Raw genomic sequence first — 18583 nt, forward strand, 5'->3', positions numbered from 1 at the left:
AAAGGAAAATTCTTACAAAGGAGATAACTCTTGAAATAAAAATGCAAGACGTCATACATGATGCGAGTGTAACAAAGAACAATTAGTATTGAAGTTGTTGATAATGAATATTTATTTTGAATTTTAAGTAAAAGAAAGTTAATAGAATGAATATTAAAGAAAAATACAAAGTTTAAGGAGGAAATAATTCTGGAAATATGGATGCTAGATTTATAAACATTGTCATTTTATTATGATGTGGGAGTTTGAAGTAAATCCAATAAGTAATGAAGATGTTGGAGTAAAATATACCAATTTCTCAAAAAATTATTACCTAAGTTCAAGGGGAACATAATTCTGGAAATAGTCTTGCTAGAATATTGAACCTTCTCATAAATGATTTAAGTGATAATAAGAAACATATATACGAGGTTTGAAGAAGATACATTAAAGAATAAAGAAGTTATTAAAAAAATTTGTGCAAGAGTTGTAAACCTTGTCACATATGATGTGGTTTGTGACCAGAAACTTATATTTAAGGTTCGAAATAAATATCTTAAGAAATAAATAACTTATAGTGAAAAAGCCTAAAACTCTTAACGAGGTTGCTGACGTTTGCTAAATAATACTACCTATAGTCAAGATTAAAGTGATGTGTATAATTTCTGCCATCTATCCACATATTAAGTTTCATATAAAATTTCAGTTCTTTTTGACTTATCACAAATATTGTTATATTTGCCATGTTTTAAACCTATTTGTTGCCATGGCAACAAATTTTTCAACATAGGAAGAAAAGAAAAAAACATGCATAATCTCCAGACTGCTATCTACCCATATATCAAATTTCATAAAAATAGTTTCATTACTTTTTGCATTATCACTAGATTCAGTTTATGAGTTAAATTTGCAATATTTTCAGTCTATTTGTTACCAGAATTTTCAACATAGGAAGAAAAGAAAATTACCATAATCTCCATACTGCAATCTATCTATATATCAAGGTTCATAAAAATATTTTCAGCACTTTTTGAGTTATTTCAGTACTTTTGCATTATCGCGGGATCCAGTTTTGTGGACTGACGGGCTGACAGATAGACTGACGAACGGAGGGTAAACCTAAAGTCCCCTCCGGTCTAACGGTAAGGGACTAATAACGATTGCTATCCAAAGATGCTCCACAAGTCATTAAAGGTCAGTTTATACAATAATAGAAGAGAATATTGCAACACAGCTTTTGGCCTCAACAAGTTAATATCAATAGAAAATGCATGGAGTAAACAAAGAATGCACTGGAAAATAAAACAACAATGACATGATAATTAACGAGAGAATCAAATTGCAAAATAATCTGCTTTTAAGTATTTGCTATTAAGACTTAATTATAACAAGCAATTATCATAGTGTTGCAAGCAATCCATAAGTCCCCTACCGGTTAGGACCCTAGCAACATTCTGATGGACCATTGGCCATTTAATTTACCAGTGAATGAATGACATGAATGAACTTAAATCTTTTGAGTTCTTAGTAGTCTATATCATAGTAATGTGTTAAGTTTCCCTGCCTCGTAAGGAAATTATGTTTATACAACAGATAATCAAAAGGTCCAATTTTCTTAGGATGAATAAGAGTAACTAATGTTTCAACTTTTCTCTATTTTAAGTAAATTTGTTGGAAAAAATCTTTAAAAGTGATCTCAGGAAACAGTATTTATCAGCAGACAGACAGACTGAAGGAGACTCTTAAGTTATTTTTTTAAACATTCCTGTTACTAAAATATAACAGATTCTAATGCAAAATTGTAAAAGAGGAGATAACTTTGAAATAAAGATGCTAGATTTATGAACATTGTCATTTTACTGTAAGTTTAAAGATACCATTTAAAGTCACAAGGAAGAAAAGTAACTAGAAATGTGTCCAAAGGACACGGGTGCCTCCACCGCGCCACTGTTCTGTCAATCTTATGACTCTAGGTCAAATATTTTTTGGAAACTAAAAATCTTTTACTATGTTAAGGGCAAAAAATTTAAAAATACTGAATAAATCCACAAGCAAACCCCAGGTGCATAAGTACACATGCTGACCACCATTCTTGTAAACTTTCAGGCCTACAAGTGAAATACTTTTTGAACTATGCATGAACAAGTTAAAAATAGCAAGTTTATACTACTGTAAGTCAAAAGCAATAAGTCTAACAAAACTGGAAAAAATCCACAGGCAAAGTCCCAGGTGCATAGCTTCACAGTGATGTGAATCATTATTCCTGTAATTAAGTGATGATCGGGATTCATTATTCCTGTAAAGTTGGTTGATTCTAACTCAAGCACTCAAGGAACAAATAACAACATAATGAAACGGTTTTTACTAAGTCAAGGGAAATAACTCTACAATTACTGGATAAATCCACAAGCAAAACCCCAGGTGCAAAACCCCAGGTGCAAAACCAAATATGTTGAGCAACCTTCCCGTAAGGTTTAATGTCTCCATGGCAAATAATTTTTGAGTTACATGCGACACAAGTTGAAAATTGCAAAATTTTCTAAGTCAAGGGCAATAACTCTAAAAATACTATATAAATCCAGACAAAAATACCCAGGTGCATAACTTCACATGCTGATCAATATTCCTGTAACGTTTAATGACTCTATGTCAAATCCTTTTTGAGTTACATGCGACACAAGTTGAAAATTGTAAAAAAAATTCTAAGTCAAGGGCAATAACTCTAAAATACTAAAAATAACCAGACGAAAATACACAGGTGCACAACTACACATGCTGATCAATATTCCTGTAAAGTGTCATGACTCTAGGTCAAATACTTTTGAGTTACGTGCGACATAAAAGAGAGAGGGCCATGGCCCCTTATTCTATTGTTACGGAGTGAACTCTTTTGTTCTCTTTTGTTCTGTTTACTGTTAGATGGCCCCCTAACCCTATTTGGTTAGAAGGACGGACGAACGGACAAGGGTAAATCTAAATGCCCGCCACTAAAGTGGGGGCACAAATTTTTTTTTTTGAATATAGCATTAACTATAATGTATAGTAAGTAACAAAGATGAAAATTAAAAAAATATATAATGTAGGTATTGATAATGAATGTTTATTTTGAATTTGTATAAAATCCATGAAGAAATAAGAAAGTTGAAGGATGAATAAGAAAAATTCAAAGTTTAAGGAGGAGATAATTCTGGAAATATTGATTCTCGATTTATAAACCTTATCATATTATTATGATGTGGGATTTTAAAGTAAATCCTATAAGGAATGAAGAAGTTGGAAATACCAATTTCTAAAAAAAATCTAAGTTCAAGGGGGTCATAATTCTGGAAATAGTCTTGCTAGAGTATTTAACCTTCTCACAAATGTTGAGTGATTATTAGAAACATTTATATGAAGTTTGAAGTAGATACATTAAGAAATAAAGAAGTTAATTAAAAAAGACAACATTTTTTTCATAAAAATTCCAAGTTTTAGGGAGGTAATTCTGATAATTTTTGTGCTGTAGTTGTAAACCTTGTCACATATGATGTGGATGATGACCAGAAACTTATATTTAAAGTTTGAAGTAAACACCTTAAAAAATAAAGAAGTAATAGTGAAAAAGCGTAAAAATCTAATAAAAAATTTTAAAATTCAGTCTATTTGTTGCCATAGCAACTAGAATTTTCAACATAGGAAGAAAAAAAAAGATGTGCAAAATTTCCAGACTGTCATCTACCCATATTTCAAGTTTCATAAAAATATTTTCAGCACTTTTTGAGTTATTACTTGATCCAGTTTATGTGTTAAATTTATCTCCATACTGCCATTTATCCATATATTAAGTTTCATAAAAATAATTTCAGTACTTTTTTGCGTTATCGCGGGATCCATATTTGTGGACGGACTGACAGACAGACAGATGGACAGACGGACTGAAGTTAAACCTAAAGTCCCCTCCGGTTAAACCGGTAGGGGACTAAAAACATTTATTTGATCATTAGCCCAATATGTTTCAGCAGTTAGGCCTATGTTGTAAAACAGTTGTTCTACTTTCTTTTATTATTAACAATGCAATGTGTACAATTTTTTCTTGAAATATTTACAAGAACTGCACATTTCCGTCATTTATGATGCAAAATTTGTGGGGTTAAATTTCGTTAAAATGGTCTGTTAGCCATCAGCAATTTTATGTACCAAACTTTCGTGAGGGTCTGAAATTTTTCGAAATATGCATCCATTTAAGTAGTTTATACATTTTTATTTAAGTTCGATTGTGTTCGAAGCTATAAGCTCTAGAAACACTCTAGAATCCGTTCCTGGCACCAACCAGTACTAAGCAATGAATGTTTAGTTTCTTGCTTAAGGTAACAATGACTTGCCCTCTGTCAGGGCTTGAACCCACATGGTCAGCAATCCTTAGATAACTAGCCCGATGCGTTAACCACTCGGCCATGCCACCAGTCCATTTACTGAAATCTGATTGAAAGCTTAACAGTTTAAGGTGACAACTAAGAAGGTTACAATATCTGTAGATTAATGTTTGCAAATTTCTATTTCCATTATAATGAAATATATTCCAAGTGAAATTCTGTGTGAAGTTTGTCAATCAAGATTGTTACTGCAAAAATGTGATCCCATGAAAACTGTCAGAAAGTTGTTTGCTGCGATACAGATATTAAAATTGAAATCTTACAAACCGATACTCACAAAATTGAAAAACTTTTTTTGGTATTTGTACTTTGCCATGTTTACTCTTGTAGCAGTAACTATAAAAACACGCTTCTTAAGAAGCAATTGATATGTTCCACGAATTTAACCACAAATTTATTGTTGCATTCTTATGTGCCACGACATAATTTATTTTGATAAAACTTATTTTTTTTTGTAAATTATTATAAGAAAAAATAATGCTGTAACAAATGCAGTCACTATATTGCAAATTCTGAATTAGGAGATACACATACTTACTGCAAAGATATACTTTGCCTTTTCCTGTAGGCTCTTCATTTAATGATGATTCCAAGATGATTATTTCATGGTTTTGCAATAGCATCAATCGGCCATCAAAGATACAGGAACTCTTTTGAAACATTTTTGTATCTAAAAAAGAATGTGATGAAAGTTGATATTTACATTTGTTTTAAAAGTAAAGCATACTATTATTTGTTTATTTTAATACTAAATAAAAAAAATTAATTAATACAAGATATCAAAAAGTATTTAAAACATTATCAACATCTATTGAGTGCGCGGGCAAAAGGGAATCTTGTTTTACTTCTAAAGGCATACACGCTGAAGAAAGAACAAGAGAATGGTTTGACAAAAAACAACACATCATTTCATTACAGATGTACATAAACATTTTACATCTGCACTGGATGGCCAAGAGTATGCAAGCTTGATAAAAACTTATTGCAATTTAAAAAGAATTCTGCATATGATTATTTAATTTATTTTATACGCTGTATCCAAAAGCTTGTCACACGCGACTATAGAGGGTAAACATACACACGGCTGTAGCTGAAAATAATACACTTTACTATGGAGAATGAAGAAAACACACATCTTGACCACATAAATTACTGATAAGCTAAGTCTATTTCCAGGTTGCATTTATCCATTAATAATTTTCTATGTGTTTATAAATATTGTAAATTTAGTTTAAACTACTATTATGTCTTTTGATATAAAGTGTTCAAAGCCAAAAAACTCTGTTAAAACATGTTGATTAAAATTATAAAAAGTTAAAGAAAAAGAAAGGACTCATGATAAAGGCTTTATCTTTTTACTCTAAAGGTTACATTTGTTTTTACAAAAGTATATGAAGCATTTGCTTGTAAATTTAGAGTGTGAAGTGAAAAAGGCCGATTGTAGGAAAATCATGGCTTTGGTGCCATGCATGCAGGAAAAATATACTGAATGTTTCTAAATTTTGTGAAAGTTTTGCATTTTACATAAAAAATATGACAAGATAGGCTATACGTATAGTAGCATGTACAACACAAGTTGAATGAAATCTTCTATTTGTGGTTATTTTTATAAATTAGCGTTGGCAAATTATTTCAAAACCATGCTTGTATTTTAAAAATGAAATGACTAGATGGTTAAATACCTACAAAGTATGTGTACATGTATATAAACTTGATGTGTGATACCTTAGAAAATAATAATTATGGTAAGACAGAGGAAAACCAGCTTTATCTGGAACGACACAAAAATCTGATTCGAAGTACTTATAACAAGAATACGTTTGAAACTGTCTGACAAGGGAAGCTGCCATTACTTTTAAGTTTTCACTTTTGTTTATCAACATAGCTTCCAGATATTGCTAGTCATATTTTTGGTTAGGTTTTACGACACACCAAGACAGAAGAGATCATGTGGCGATATTCAAGATTTACTGGTTGGTGACCCTCCGCACAAGCGGTATAACCTTACCTTGTTAGTGAACAGTGTTTGACTAATCCTTGTCATTGTCATTGTTAAACATTCTGACAGACTATAGCAAGGAAAAGGCTATTCATACACTGAATATCATACACTAAAAGTATTATCATATACCTCTTCTACATGAAACAAACTTTATTTTTATACTCTTCTGTACTGTTGGTGATCACACAATAAGTAATTTGATATAACATGAAGAACAATGAAAACATCCTAGATTTAAAGTTGATTCATTTAATATCTTAATAATACCAAATGGTTATTCAACTGATACTTACTGAGCCAATACTCTGTAAGCTCCTTCGTTTGAAACACATGCTCTTCTGTCGTGCATTTGCATACAACTTCTGACTTTTCTGACAGTTCATCTTTTGAGAACATGTTTTCAATTGAATTATGCTTTGAAGACGAACATTTGAATAACACCTTTAGGTCACCAGACCGTTTCAAACAGTTGGTGAGCCGGTCTAAGAGGAATGTGTAAACATCAATACATACAGATTGGCTAGGCTTTTCCTTTTTTGTGCTGTATTTTGTGAGCCATATTTGAATAACATGATTGAAAAAATACACATAAAGTGTATGGTTTTGTTCAAGATCAAATATAGCACATCCACGGTAAACCAAGTATTTTCCATCTTTTTTTGATAGCTGCCATTTATTGATACAAGCTGCAAGGAGTTTGTTGAAAACAGCTGCATGTAGAAATTGTAATTTTGTTGTCAAGCATAGTTTACTGGTCGACCTCCTATTTTCAGGTAAGCGTTCTGAAGATAACAAATCATCTGGTGGTGTTTGTTTCAGGAAACATGGAGCAAAGTAGTAATCAGTTACCTGTAATGTTTGAACATGAAGTTACAGAAAATACTTCTTAAAAGGACTCTTCTGAGTTTTTTTGACATGACCGAAATAAACAAATATTTGATCGTCAGGGCAAATAATCCGTGTGCATATTGTTAAATGACTCCCTCACCCCATTTTACCAGAACCATCATTATTTTGCAAAATGACTAAATATTGTTGTTTTTTAAAATCCCTATTACGAGTTTTGATAAAGAGCATTAAAGCTGCATTATAAAAATATGTAAAAATATTTTGGCATCGGCCTTAAAACCTAGCAGTCTCCCCTTTATTAACCTTTTTTATAGAAGTGTTGTTAACCTTATCAAATACTGTTCAGAAACTAGTACTGCCACTGTCATCCGCAAACAACTTTGTCAGAATCATGTACTAGTCATAATGAACCTCAATACCAAACATGAAGACTGTTGACCAAAGCATTCTTAAGCAATTGAGCGGATAAGCTTTCTAAACTTATGGCCCTTGACGTTAAATTTTGACCCAGTGACCTCAAAATCAATAGGTGTCACAAAATGGTCATGACCAATCATGCCAAATATGAAACTGTTGGACAAAGAATTCTTAAGTTATTTGGCGGACACATTTTTTGAAGTCAAGGACCCTGTGACCTTTGACCCAGTGACCTGAAAAACAGTATTGGTCTGCTAATGGTCATGACTAACCCTCATGCCAAATATGAAGGCTGAGGGTCAATGGATACATACGTTATTGGGTGGACAAGCTTTTATAGTCAAAGCCCTTCTGACCTTCACCTTTGACCTAGTGACCTCAAAATCAATAGGAGTCATTTACATGTCATTATCAACCTCAATACCAAATATGAAGACTTTTGACCAAAACATTCTTAAACAATTGAGTTGCCAAGCTTTTTGAACTACAAGTCCCTTTGACCTTGATCTTTGATCTAGTGATTTAAAAATCAATAGGGGTCACCTAATGGTCATGACTAAACTCCATGCCAAATATGAAGACTGCAGGACAAAGGATTTTTAAGTTATTTGATGACAAGCTTTTTGTAGTCATGGCCCCTGTGACTCTAACCTTTGACCTAGTGATCACAAAATGAATAGGGCTCATCTACTTAACATAACCAATTTCACCACCAAATATGAAGACTGTTGATCAAAGCATTCTAAAGCATGTCTTTAGACCTTTTGACTTCAGTCATTTATATCTAATTACTTTTGACCAGTGATTTAAAATAAATCAATAGGGGGACCCAATGCATGAAATAATTCTTTCCTTTTTTTTTTGAAAAATTTTTTGGTTTTTCCCCTTTAAAAAACCCCTTTTTTAATTTTTTTAAAAGGGGGTTTTTTAACCAAAAAAAAAATTTTAAAAACCCCCAAAAACCTTTAAAAATTTTTTAAAAAATTTTTAAATTTTCCCCCTTTTTTCCCAAAAATTTTTTAAAACCAAAAAAAGTTTTAAACAAATTTTTAAATTTTTTTTCCCCCTTTCCCCCAAAATTTAAGGGGGAAAAAAATTTTTTTTCCCAAGAAATATTTTAAAAATTTTTTTTAAAAAAACCCTTTTTTAAAAAATTTTTTTCCCTTTTTTTTTGGGGGAAAAAATTTTTTTAATTTTCCCAAAAAATTTTTTTTTAAAAAATTTTTTTTAAAAAAAGGGTTTTTTCCCCAAAAAAAACCCCCTTTTTTTTTTAAAATTTTAATTTAAAATTTTTTTTTTTTAAAAAAAAAAAATTTCCCCAAATTAAAATTTTAAAAAATTTTTTTTAAATTTTTTTTTTTGGGAAATTTTTTTTCCTTAAATTTTTCAAATTAAAAAAAAAATTTTTCAAAATTTTTAAAAAAAAAACCCCAAAATGGGGGGGGAAAAAGGGAAAAAAAAATTTTAAACAACCGGTTTTTTCCCCAAAAAATTTTTTTTAAAACCTTTTAATTTTTCCAAAAACCCTTTTAAAAAAAAAAAAAAAATTTTAAAAAAATTTTTAAAAAATTTTTTTTAAAGGTAAAAATTTTTTTTTTGGGGAAAAAAAAAAAAAAAAAAAGGGGGGGGAAAAATTTTTTTTTTTTTAAAAAATTTTTTTTTTTTTAAAAAATTTTTAAATTTTTAAACCCATTTTTCCAAAAATTTTTAATTTTAAAACCCTTTTTTTTAAAATTTCAAAATTTTTTTTTAAAAAAAATTTTTTTTTAAATTTCCAAAAATTTTTTAAATTTTTTTTTTAAAAACCCCTTTTTAAAAAAAAAAATTTTTTTTTTCCTTTTTATAAAAAACCAAAAAAAAAAAAAAATTTAAAAAAAAAAATTTTTGGGTAAAAAAAAAATAAAAACAAAAAAAAAAAAAAAAAAAAAAAAAAAAGGGGAAAAAAAAATTTTTTTTTGGGTTTTAAAAAAATTTTTTAAAAAATTTTTAAAAATTTTTAAAAAAAAAAAAAAAAGGGGGGAAAAAAAAAAATTTTAAATTTAAATTTTTTTTTTAAAAAAAAATTCCTTTTAAAAATTTTTTTCTTTTTAAACCCCCCTTTTTTAAAAGGGCCCAAAAAAATTTTAAAAAAATTTAAAAAAAATTTTTTTAAAAAAAAAAAAGGGGGAACCAAAAAATTTTTTTTTAATTTTGGGCCGGAGGAAAAAAAAACCCCCCCAAAAAAAAAACCCCTTTTTTTGGGGGGGGAAAAAAAAAATTTTTTAGGGAAAAAAAAAGGGGGAAAATTTCTGGGGGGGGAAAAAAAGGGGGCCCCCCCCAAATTTTTTTTTTTTGGGGGGAAAAAAAATTTTTTTTTTTTTTTTAAAAAAAAAAATTTTAAAAGGGGGAAAAATTTTTTTAAACATTTGGGAAAAACATTTAAAATTTTTGGGGGGTTTTTTTTTAAAAAAAATTTTAAACGGGTTTTTTAAAATTTTTATTTTTTTTTTTAAAAAACCCCAAATTTTTTTAAATTTTAAACCCCAAAAAAAAAAAGGGAAAAGGTTAAAAAAAAAAATTTTTTTTCTTTTTAAAAATTTAAAAAAAAAGGGCCCCTTTTTGGGGTTTTTTAAAACCCTTTTTTAAAAAATTTTCCCCTTTGTTTTTTTAAAAAAATTTTTTTTTTTTTTTAAAAATTTTTTTTTTTTAAAAATTAAAATATATAAAATTATATATTTTTAAAAAAAAAAATTTTATAAAAATTTAAAAATTTAAAAAAAAAAACCCCGGTTGAAGGGGGGCCCCAAATTTGGGTTTTTGGGGAAATTTCCCCTTTTTTTTAAATTTTAAAAAAAAAAAAAAAAAAACCGGGGGAAAAAAAAAAAACAGAGTTATGATTTGTTTGCACTGCACTTCTACCTAAGGAGATCTATTCACATACAAAGTTTCATGTTGATATCTCTAATGATTTCAGAGTTATGTCCCGGACAAAGTTCAAAGTGTAAAAATGAAAAAAGGGTAATTACTCCAAAATTAGGCAAGACCGAGTTATGGTTCTTTTGCACTGCTTTCCCAAACATGAGATCTATCTACCTACTTAGTTTCATGTTGATATCTCCTATAGTTTTAAAGGTATGTGCCGGACAAAGCTCAAAGTGTAAAAATGAACAAGAGGGCCATGATGGACCTTAGTGGCTCACCAAAAACAACTGTTTTTCAGTGTTATTTTTCAAATGAACTTGCTGAAAGGCCAGTCCAGCTCAACTTTGATTTCCCCTCTAGTTATATACTTTCACAACACTGATTATTTTATTTTTTTCTTCATAATTAACAAAAGGGCCAAGATGGCCCTAGATCACTCAAAACATGTGACCCATCATTTCATTGTTCACTACATGAATTGAAATATTTTGACCTAATATCTTGGAAAATATTTCTTAAAAATATCTTTGTTGCAAGTGGGTTCCCTTGAGACTATGTCGAATAAATGCAGAATACAGGACCACTACAGCAAGGTTTATTTTGATGGAACATTTTTTTATAACGTTTTTGAATGAATACACAAAATGTCACATGCAAAATACAAATGTATGTAACGTATAATGTTTGAAGCTTACAGTTTCGGGCGACAAACTTTTTATACATCCTATATGGTAGCATAACTTATATAATACTTTAAAAAATGACAATAGGCCAAACAAGGTAAAAAAATATCAAAAAGAAGGCCCAATGATAACAAAATTCAATTCGGCATCAGAACTTACACCCCTGGTCCCAAGTCAAAAAATAAGAAAGTCGGTCAAAGGATATAAAAAATATCAAAAGTCAAATAATATCAAAATTCAATTTGGAATCAGAAGGTACACCCCATGGTCCAAATTTCAAATCTGTATGTCACAAAGCAAAAAGGTAGGTAGAAAATAGGTCAAATAGTGTCAATAATTTCATAAATAGGTCAGCTGATATAACAAGAGGGCCATGATGGCCCTGAAGTCGCTCACCTGTATATAGGCCCCCGGAGCGGGGCCAGTTAAAACCCCAGGGCTTTTATTTGAACAAACTTTGTAGACACCCATTAGAAGATATTTCATGCTTAACATCTAAAGTCTAGCTGGTCAAGTTTTTTCTTTACACATATAGTTAAAAACAATGACACACCTGGGGCAGGGCCAGTTTTGACCCAAGGGCTTTTGTTTGAACAATCTTTGTAGACACTTACTAGAAAATGTTTCATGCTTAATGTCTAAACTCTAGCTATTCGGGTTTTTTCAAAGAAGACTTTAAAGATTTTGCTATACACATATAAGGAAAATCAATGTCAGCCGGGGCGGGGTCAATTGTGACCCCAGGGCTTTTATTTGAACAAACTTTGTAGACACTCACTAGAAGATGCTTCGTGCTAAATATCTAAACTCTAGCTATTTGAGTTTTTTCAAAGAAGATTTTTTAAAGTTTTTGTATAACACATATAAGGAAAAGGAATGACCCCCGGGGCGGGGCCTATTTTGACCCTAGGGCTTTTATTTGAACAAACTTGGTAGACACGCACTAGAAGATGTTTCATGCTTAGTATCTAAACTCTAGCTATTTGGTTTCTTTCAAAGACGATTTTTTAAGTATTTGCTATACACATATAAGGAAAATCAATGACCCCCGGGGCGGGGCCAATTTGGCCCCACGGCTCTTATTTGAACAAACTTATTAGACATCCATTAGAACATGTTTCATGCTAAATATCTTAGCTCTAGCTCTTTGGGTTCTTTAAAAGAATTTTTTTTAAGTTTTTACTATATGCATATAGGGAAAATCAATGACCCTCTGGGGCGGGGCCAATTTTGACCCCGGGCTTTTATTTGAACAAAATTGGTAGACATCTATTAGAACATGTTTCATGCCAAATATCTAAGCTCTAGCTCTTTTGTTTTTTAGAAGAAGATTTTTTAAGTTTTTGCTATATGCATTTAGGGAAAATCAATGACCCCTGGGGCGGGGCCAATTTTGACCCCAGGGCTTTTATTTGAACAAACTTGGTAGACACCCATTAGAAGATGTTTCATGCTAAATATCTTAGCTCTAGCTCTTTGGGTTGTTTAAAAGAAGATTTTTCTAAAGTTTTTTTCTATATGCATATAGGGAAAATCAATGACCTCCTGGGGCGGGGCCAATTTTGACCCCAGGGCTTTTATTTGAATAAACTTGGTAGACACTCACTAGAAGATGTTTCATGCCAAATATCTAAGCTCTAACTCTTTGGTTTTTTTTAGAAGAAGATGTTTAAAGTTTTTTCTTTTGGTTGCCATGGTTGCCTTTTGGTTGTCATGGCAACCAGAGTTCTGCATGGAAGGGAATTCTTTGAACAACTTTGTTAAGGCTTCACACAAGGAACATCCCTGTGAAGTTTCATTATGATATGCCTTATGGTTTCAGAGGAGATGTCGTTTGAAAAGTGTGAACGGACAACGGACGACGTACGACGGACGACGTACGACGTACGACGGACGAAGAGTGAACCTAATAGCTCACCGTGAGCATATGCTCAGGTGAGCTAAAAACTCAATTCAACATCAAAAATAACACCCTTATATTAGTCCAAATTTCAAGTATTTATGTAAAAAAACAACAAGAAAAACATGTACGTAAAATAGATCGGATTATATCAAAATTTGATCTGACATCAGAAATTACACCCTTGGTCCAAATTCCATGTCTGTATGTCAAAAAGCAAGAAAGTATATCAACCGATATCAATAATATTAAAAGTTGGTCAGCTGATATCATAATTCAATATGACATCAGAAAATTAGACCCATGGTCCAAATTTCTAGTCTGTACATAAAAAAAGAAACAAGTAGGTCATGCGATATCAAAAAAATAACACAAGAGGGCCATGATGGCCCTGAAGTCGTTCACCTGTACATAGGCCCCCTGAGCGGGGCCAGTTTAAACCCCGGGGCTTTTATTTTAACAGACTTGGAAGACACCCATTAGAAGATGTTTCATGTTAAATATCTTAGCTCTAGCTCTTTGGGTTCTTTCAAAGAAGATTTTTTTAGTTTTTACTATATGTATGTAGGGAAAATCAATGACCCCCCTGGGGCGGGGCCAATTTTGACCCCAGGGCTTTTATTTCAACAAACTTGGTAGACATCCATTAGAACATGTTTCATGCTAAATAGCTTAGCTCTAGCTATTTTGGTTCATTAAAAGAAGATTTTTTAAGTTTTTACTATATGCATATAGGAAAAATCAATGACCCCCTGGGGCGGGGCCAATTTTGACCCCAGGGTTTTTATTTGAACAAACTTGGTAGACACCCATTAGAAGATGTTTCATGCAAAATATCTAAGCTCTAGCTCTTTTAGTTCTTTAAAAGAAGATGTTTTAAGTTTTTACTATATGCATATAGGGAAAATCAATGACCCCCTGGGGCGGGGCCAATTTTGACCCAAGGCCTTTTATTTGAACAAACTTGGAAGACACCTATTAGAAGATTTTTCATGCTAATTATCTTAGCTCTAGCTATTTTGGATTCTTTAAAAGAAGATTTTTTAAAGTTTTTACTATATGTATATAGGGAAAATCAATGACCCCCTGGGGCGGGGCCAATTTTGACCCAAGGGCTTTTATTTGAACAAACTTGGTAGACATCCATTAGAACATGTTTCATGCTAAATATCTTAGCTCTAGCTCTTTTGGTTCATTAAAAGAAGAATTTTTAAGTTTTTACTATATGCATTTAGGGAAAATCAATGACCCTCTGGGGCGGGGCCAATTTTAACCCAAGGGCTTTTATTTGAACAACTTGGTAGACACTCACCAGAAGATGTTTCATGCCAAAAATCTAAGCTCTAGCTCTTTGGGTGTTTTAGAAGAATATATTTTAAGTTTTTTCTTTCGGTTGCCATGGCAACCAGAGTTCTGCATGGAATTAAATTCTTTGAACAAATTTCAAAGGTGACCACCAAAGGAACATTCCTGTGAAGTTTGGATGAAATTGGCTGAGTGGTTAATGAGGAGATGTCATTTAAAGTAAAAGTTTACGGACGACGGACGGACGACGACAAAAAGCGATCACAAAAGCTCACCCTGTCACTTAGTGACAGGTGAGCTAAAAAGTAGGCCAATGGATATAAAAATTCAATTCAGGATCCGAAGTTATACCCCTTGTCCAAATTTTAAGGAGGTATATCAAAAAACAAGAAACGAGGTCAAACGATATCATTAATATCACAAGTAGTCAGTTGCTATCTTTATTCAATTTGCATCAGAAATTACATTCCTGGTCCAAATTTCAAGTCCGTACATCAAAAAAACAAAAAAGAAGGTAAATCTTTCAAAAATATAAATAACAGCTCAACGGATACCAAAATTCAATAACGCACATGAAACTTCAGGCAAATTTTTATTGAATCCAAGTTTGAATCCAATGCAACAAAAATTTAAAAAAAAAATAAAAATAAACAACAAAAAAACAAAAACAAAAACAATTTTTTACAATTCAATAAAAAAAAATAGCGCACCTTTGTTTGTAAGGTACAGGAAATAATATTTTTAATGTAATCTCTCCTGTGGGAAAATTCACTGACCTACAAATGAACCTGCAGAGGGATGAATAGAATGATGCAATCAATAGGTGTCCGAATTCTAGAGCTAAATGTTATTTGATGATTTGATTTTATTGTTACCTAGCAAACAAGATTGCATACACACCACAAAATTATTTGCTTGCTAACAAGATTGCATACACAACACTAAATTATAGTACAACAAATATATTTTACCATAGTGAGTTTTAGGGTCAGGGTCTTATTTAAATGACAAACAATGTGCAGATATGTTTTCTGTTCAGAAACAAAGCACATAGTGTAAGTTTTCTTAATTCACAAAACATTAAGCATTTACTGTATTACATAGCTGTATACTGTCTTTTCAATTAAGTATTACCTATTTCTGAAAACATTTACAATTAAAATCATCATTAGTGATAAGGTGTTGTTAATCATTATGTATATGTTAGTATTCTTTCATGCTGTTATACAGAAAGGCAATGATAGTGAGAGGAGAATGTTCCTTATTTCTGTAGAACAGCAACGGATGAATACCAACATATTTAGTATCAAGCTTTATTTGGTTTCATTCATATTCACTTAATTACATCACTGCCTGTCTATTTTTATTAACGCGGTTCTATGACACACTATGATAAAAAGAAGGCTTCTATGAACAGATTTTGATATAGTATCAACGTTTGTTTTTCTATGAAAATAAACACACAAACTGTTTAAGAAATGCAGCATTTTCATAGGATGACAATAAAGTTGGACACTGAGTCCTTAAAATGTGCTCAAATCATTTCATAAATACCATTTTTCTTGCTAGAGGTCATGTCCTCAAATAATTTCATCAGCAAACAGGTCGTTCACATGTATGAAAGACATTCCAACATGAGTTGTTTCCCTTTCATTAACATAATTTGAAAAATGCCATGGTCTGGGGTACTTTAGCTTTAGCAGCCACTAAAAGGGACCAATCAAATAAATATGAGCAAATTTTATAAAAGATTTCCTAAGAATGCTAATAACAAAGTTTGGTGATCATCCATCAATAAGTTCTTAGAACTAGAAATGTGTCCATAGGACACAGGTGTCCCCACACTCCACTGTTTTGTCAATCTTATGACTAAGTCAAATATTTTTTAGGCTACATGTGCCACAAGTTGAAAAGTAAAAATCGTTTACTAAGTCAAGGGCAAGAACTTTACAAATACTGAATAAATCTACAAGCAAACCCCAAGGTGCATGAGTACATGGCTGACCAATATTCTTGTAAACTTTCAGACCTACAGGTCAAATATGTTTTGAGTTATGCATGAACAAGTTGAAAATTGCAAATTTATACTAAGTCAAGGGCAATAACACAACAAAACTGAAAAAATCCACATTCTAAACCCCAGGTGCATAGTTTCACAGTGATGTTGATCATTGTTCCTGTAAAGTTGGTTGATTTTAACTCAAGGAACAAATAACACAACATAATGGAACGGTTTTCATTAAGTTAAGGGCAAAACATCTTACAAAAAAGAATAAATCCACAAGTGAAACCCCAGGTGCACAACCTCACATGCTGAGCAACATTCCTGAAAAGTTTCATGACACTAGATCAAATACATATTGAGTTACATGCGACACAAGTTGAAAATCGTAAATTTTTGCAAAGTCAAGGGCAATAACTCTAGAAATACTAAACATATCAACATATTCAGGTGCACAACTACACATGCTGCTCAACATTCCTGTAAAGGTTCATGACTCTAAGTCAAATAATTTTTGAGCTACATGTGACACAAGGTGAAATTTTCAAATATTTACTAAGTCAAGGGCAATAACTCTAACAAAACAGAATAAATCCACAAGCAAACACAGGTGCACAACTACACATGCTGAGCAACATTCCTGTAACGTTTCATGATAAGTTAGATCAAATACTTTTTGAGTTACATGCGACACAAGAGAACAGACGGACGGACAAGGGTAAATCTACATGCCCCCCCCCCCCTAAAGTGGGGGCACAAAAAGCTGTCTAAAGGTTTACTTTATTTCTAGCTCCCTTGAATTAATATGAGCAAATTTGATAAAAGACTACCTAAGAATGCAACAGACAAAGTTTGGTGATCATCCATCAATTGGTTCTGTACAAGAAGATGTCTAAAGGTTTTTCTATTTTTAGGTCTAGAGACCCCTAAAAGGGCCAATCAAATTAATATGAGCAAATTTGATAAAAGACTACCTAAGAATGCTGCAGACAAAGTTTGGTGATCATCCATCAATTGGTTCTGTAGAATCAGATGTCTAAAGGTTTTTTCTCTTTTTAGCGCTAAACGGGACAATTGGAATCATATGAGCAAATTAAGGTGTCACTGTCACAATGATGCTACATACCAAATTTGAAGAAAATCTGTCCAGCGGTTTCAGACGAGAAGATGATTGTTGACACATGACGCCGGATCATACCCCTTTGATACTATCAGCTCACCCTGATTTGTTTGTTTGTTTGTTTCATTTAACGCCTTTTCCCAACAGTATTTCAGTCATATAGGCGGGTAGTTTCCTAACCATCGTTTCTGGAGAGTTACACCAGTACTAGACTACCTTCCTCCGTGCTAAACTACCAAAACATCTCCCGGGGATCGAACCCACGCCAGAGAGGTAACTGGATTACAAGTCATCGACTCTAACCCCTCGACCACGGAGGCGGTCTAGCTCACCCTGAACCTTCAGTTCTGGTGAGCTAACAAACGTCAATAACTCCATAATTAGGCAAGACAGAGTAATAACAAAACTCACACTAAAACAATGTTTTGACTAATCAGAAATTAGATCTATTTCAGTACATATTAATTTCTTTTGTAAAGATAATTTAATTAACTTTACTTACCAATAAGTGTTTCTTTCAAAATTGCACTCTCTTCAAACTTGATCCATTCTTTAAATATTGTTGGATCATGGCTGCTGCAGAAGTATCGAGCAGTAATGAGACTTTTGAAAGCGTCTATCAACCACTGTGGATCAAGGACAATAGTTTGGCTTAATTCCTCTTCACTGAAGAAAATTCACAGTTTATAAAACAATTAAAATGTCATAACGTCCTTTTTCCTTGTTTGATAATTACCTTGTATTACATCTTTAACCGTATTATGCAATCCATGTCCATGTTTAAGAATACCATTCATATATACCGCTAAATTATATATAAATAATATATATATATAAATTTGGAGAAAATAAACGTTCATACAGTGCTAAAGTATAAATACCCAAGTACTTTCGGCGTAATATGCCTTCATTAGGGGTGTATTACATGTATAATGTGCGCACACAATCGAGCACAAAATCTCAATACGTGTGTACTGCTTAGTATCAAAAATTGAACAGTTCAAACTTATGAT

At 31.8% G+C, this 18583-nt stretch overlaps 2 protein-coding genes across 2 annotated transcripts in view; both read right to left on the bottom strand.

Annotated features, from left to right (window-relative positions):
• The window catches only part of LOC132715351 (uncharacterized), a 42205-nt gene extending 34928 nt beyond the window's left edge, over positions 1 to 7277 (bottom strand). The window contains exons 1-2 of the mRNA XM_060698342.1: positions 6687 to 7277; positions 4930 to 5061 (exon numbers count right to left, since the gene is read on the bottom strand). Coding sequence (XP_060554325.1) covers positions 4930 to 5061; positions 6687 to 6789 — 235 coding nt within the window. The 5' untranslated portion in view covers positions 6790 to 7277. The remainder of the gene's footprint in view (positions 1 to 4929; positions 5062 to 6686) is intronic.
• Positions 7278 to 15216: 7939 nt separating this feature from the next.
• Positions 15217 to 18583, bottom strand: part of LOC132715357 (probable serine/threonine-protein kinase roco4) — a gene marked incomplete at its 5' end in the record, with an annotated part of 38230 nt that continues 34863 nt past the window's right edge. Inside the window, one exon of the mRNA XM_060698348.1 lies at positions 15217 to 18236. Coding sequence (XP_060554331.1) covers positions 18065 to 18236 — 172 coding nt within the window. The remainder of the gene's footprint in view (positions 18237 to 18583) is intronic.

The sequence above is a fragment of the Ruditapes philippinarum genome, unplaced genomic scaffold (assembly GCF_026571515.1).
Source record: "Ruditapes philippinarum isolate M1 unplaced genomic scaffold, ASM2657151v2 ctg1665_1_1_1_1, whole genome shotgun sequence".
Classification (NCBI taxonomy): Eukaryota; Metazoa; Mollusca; class Bivalvia; order Venerida; family Veneridae; genus Ruditapes; species Ruditapes philippinarum.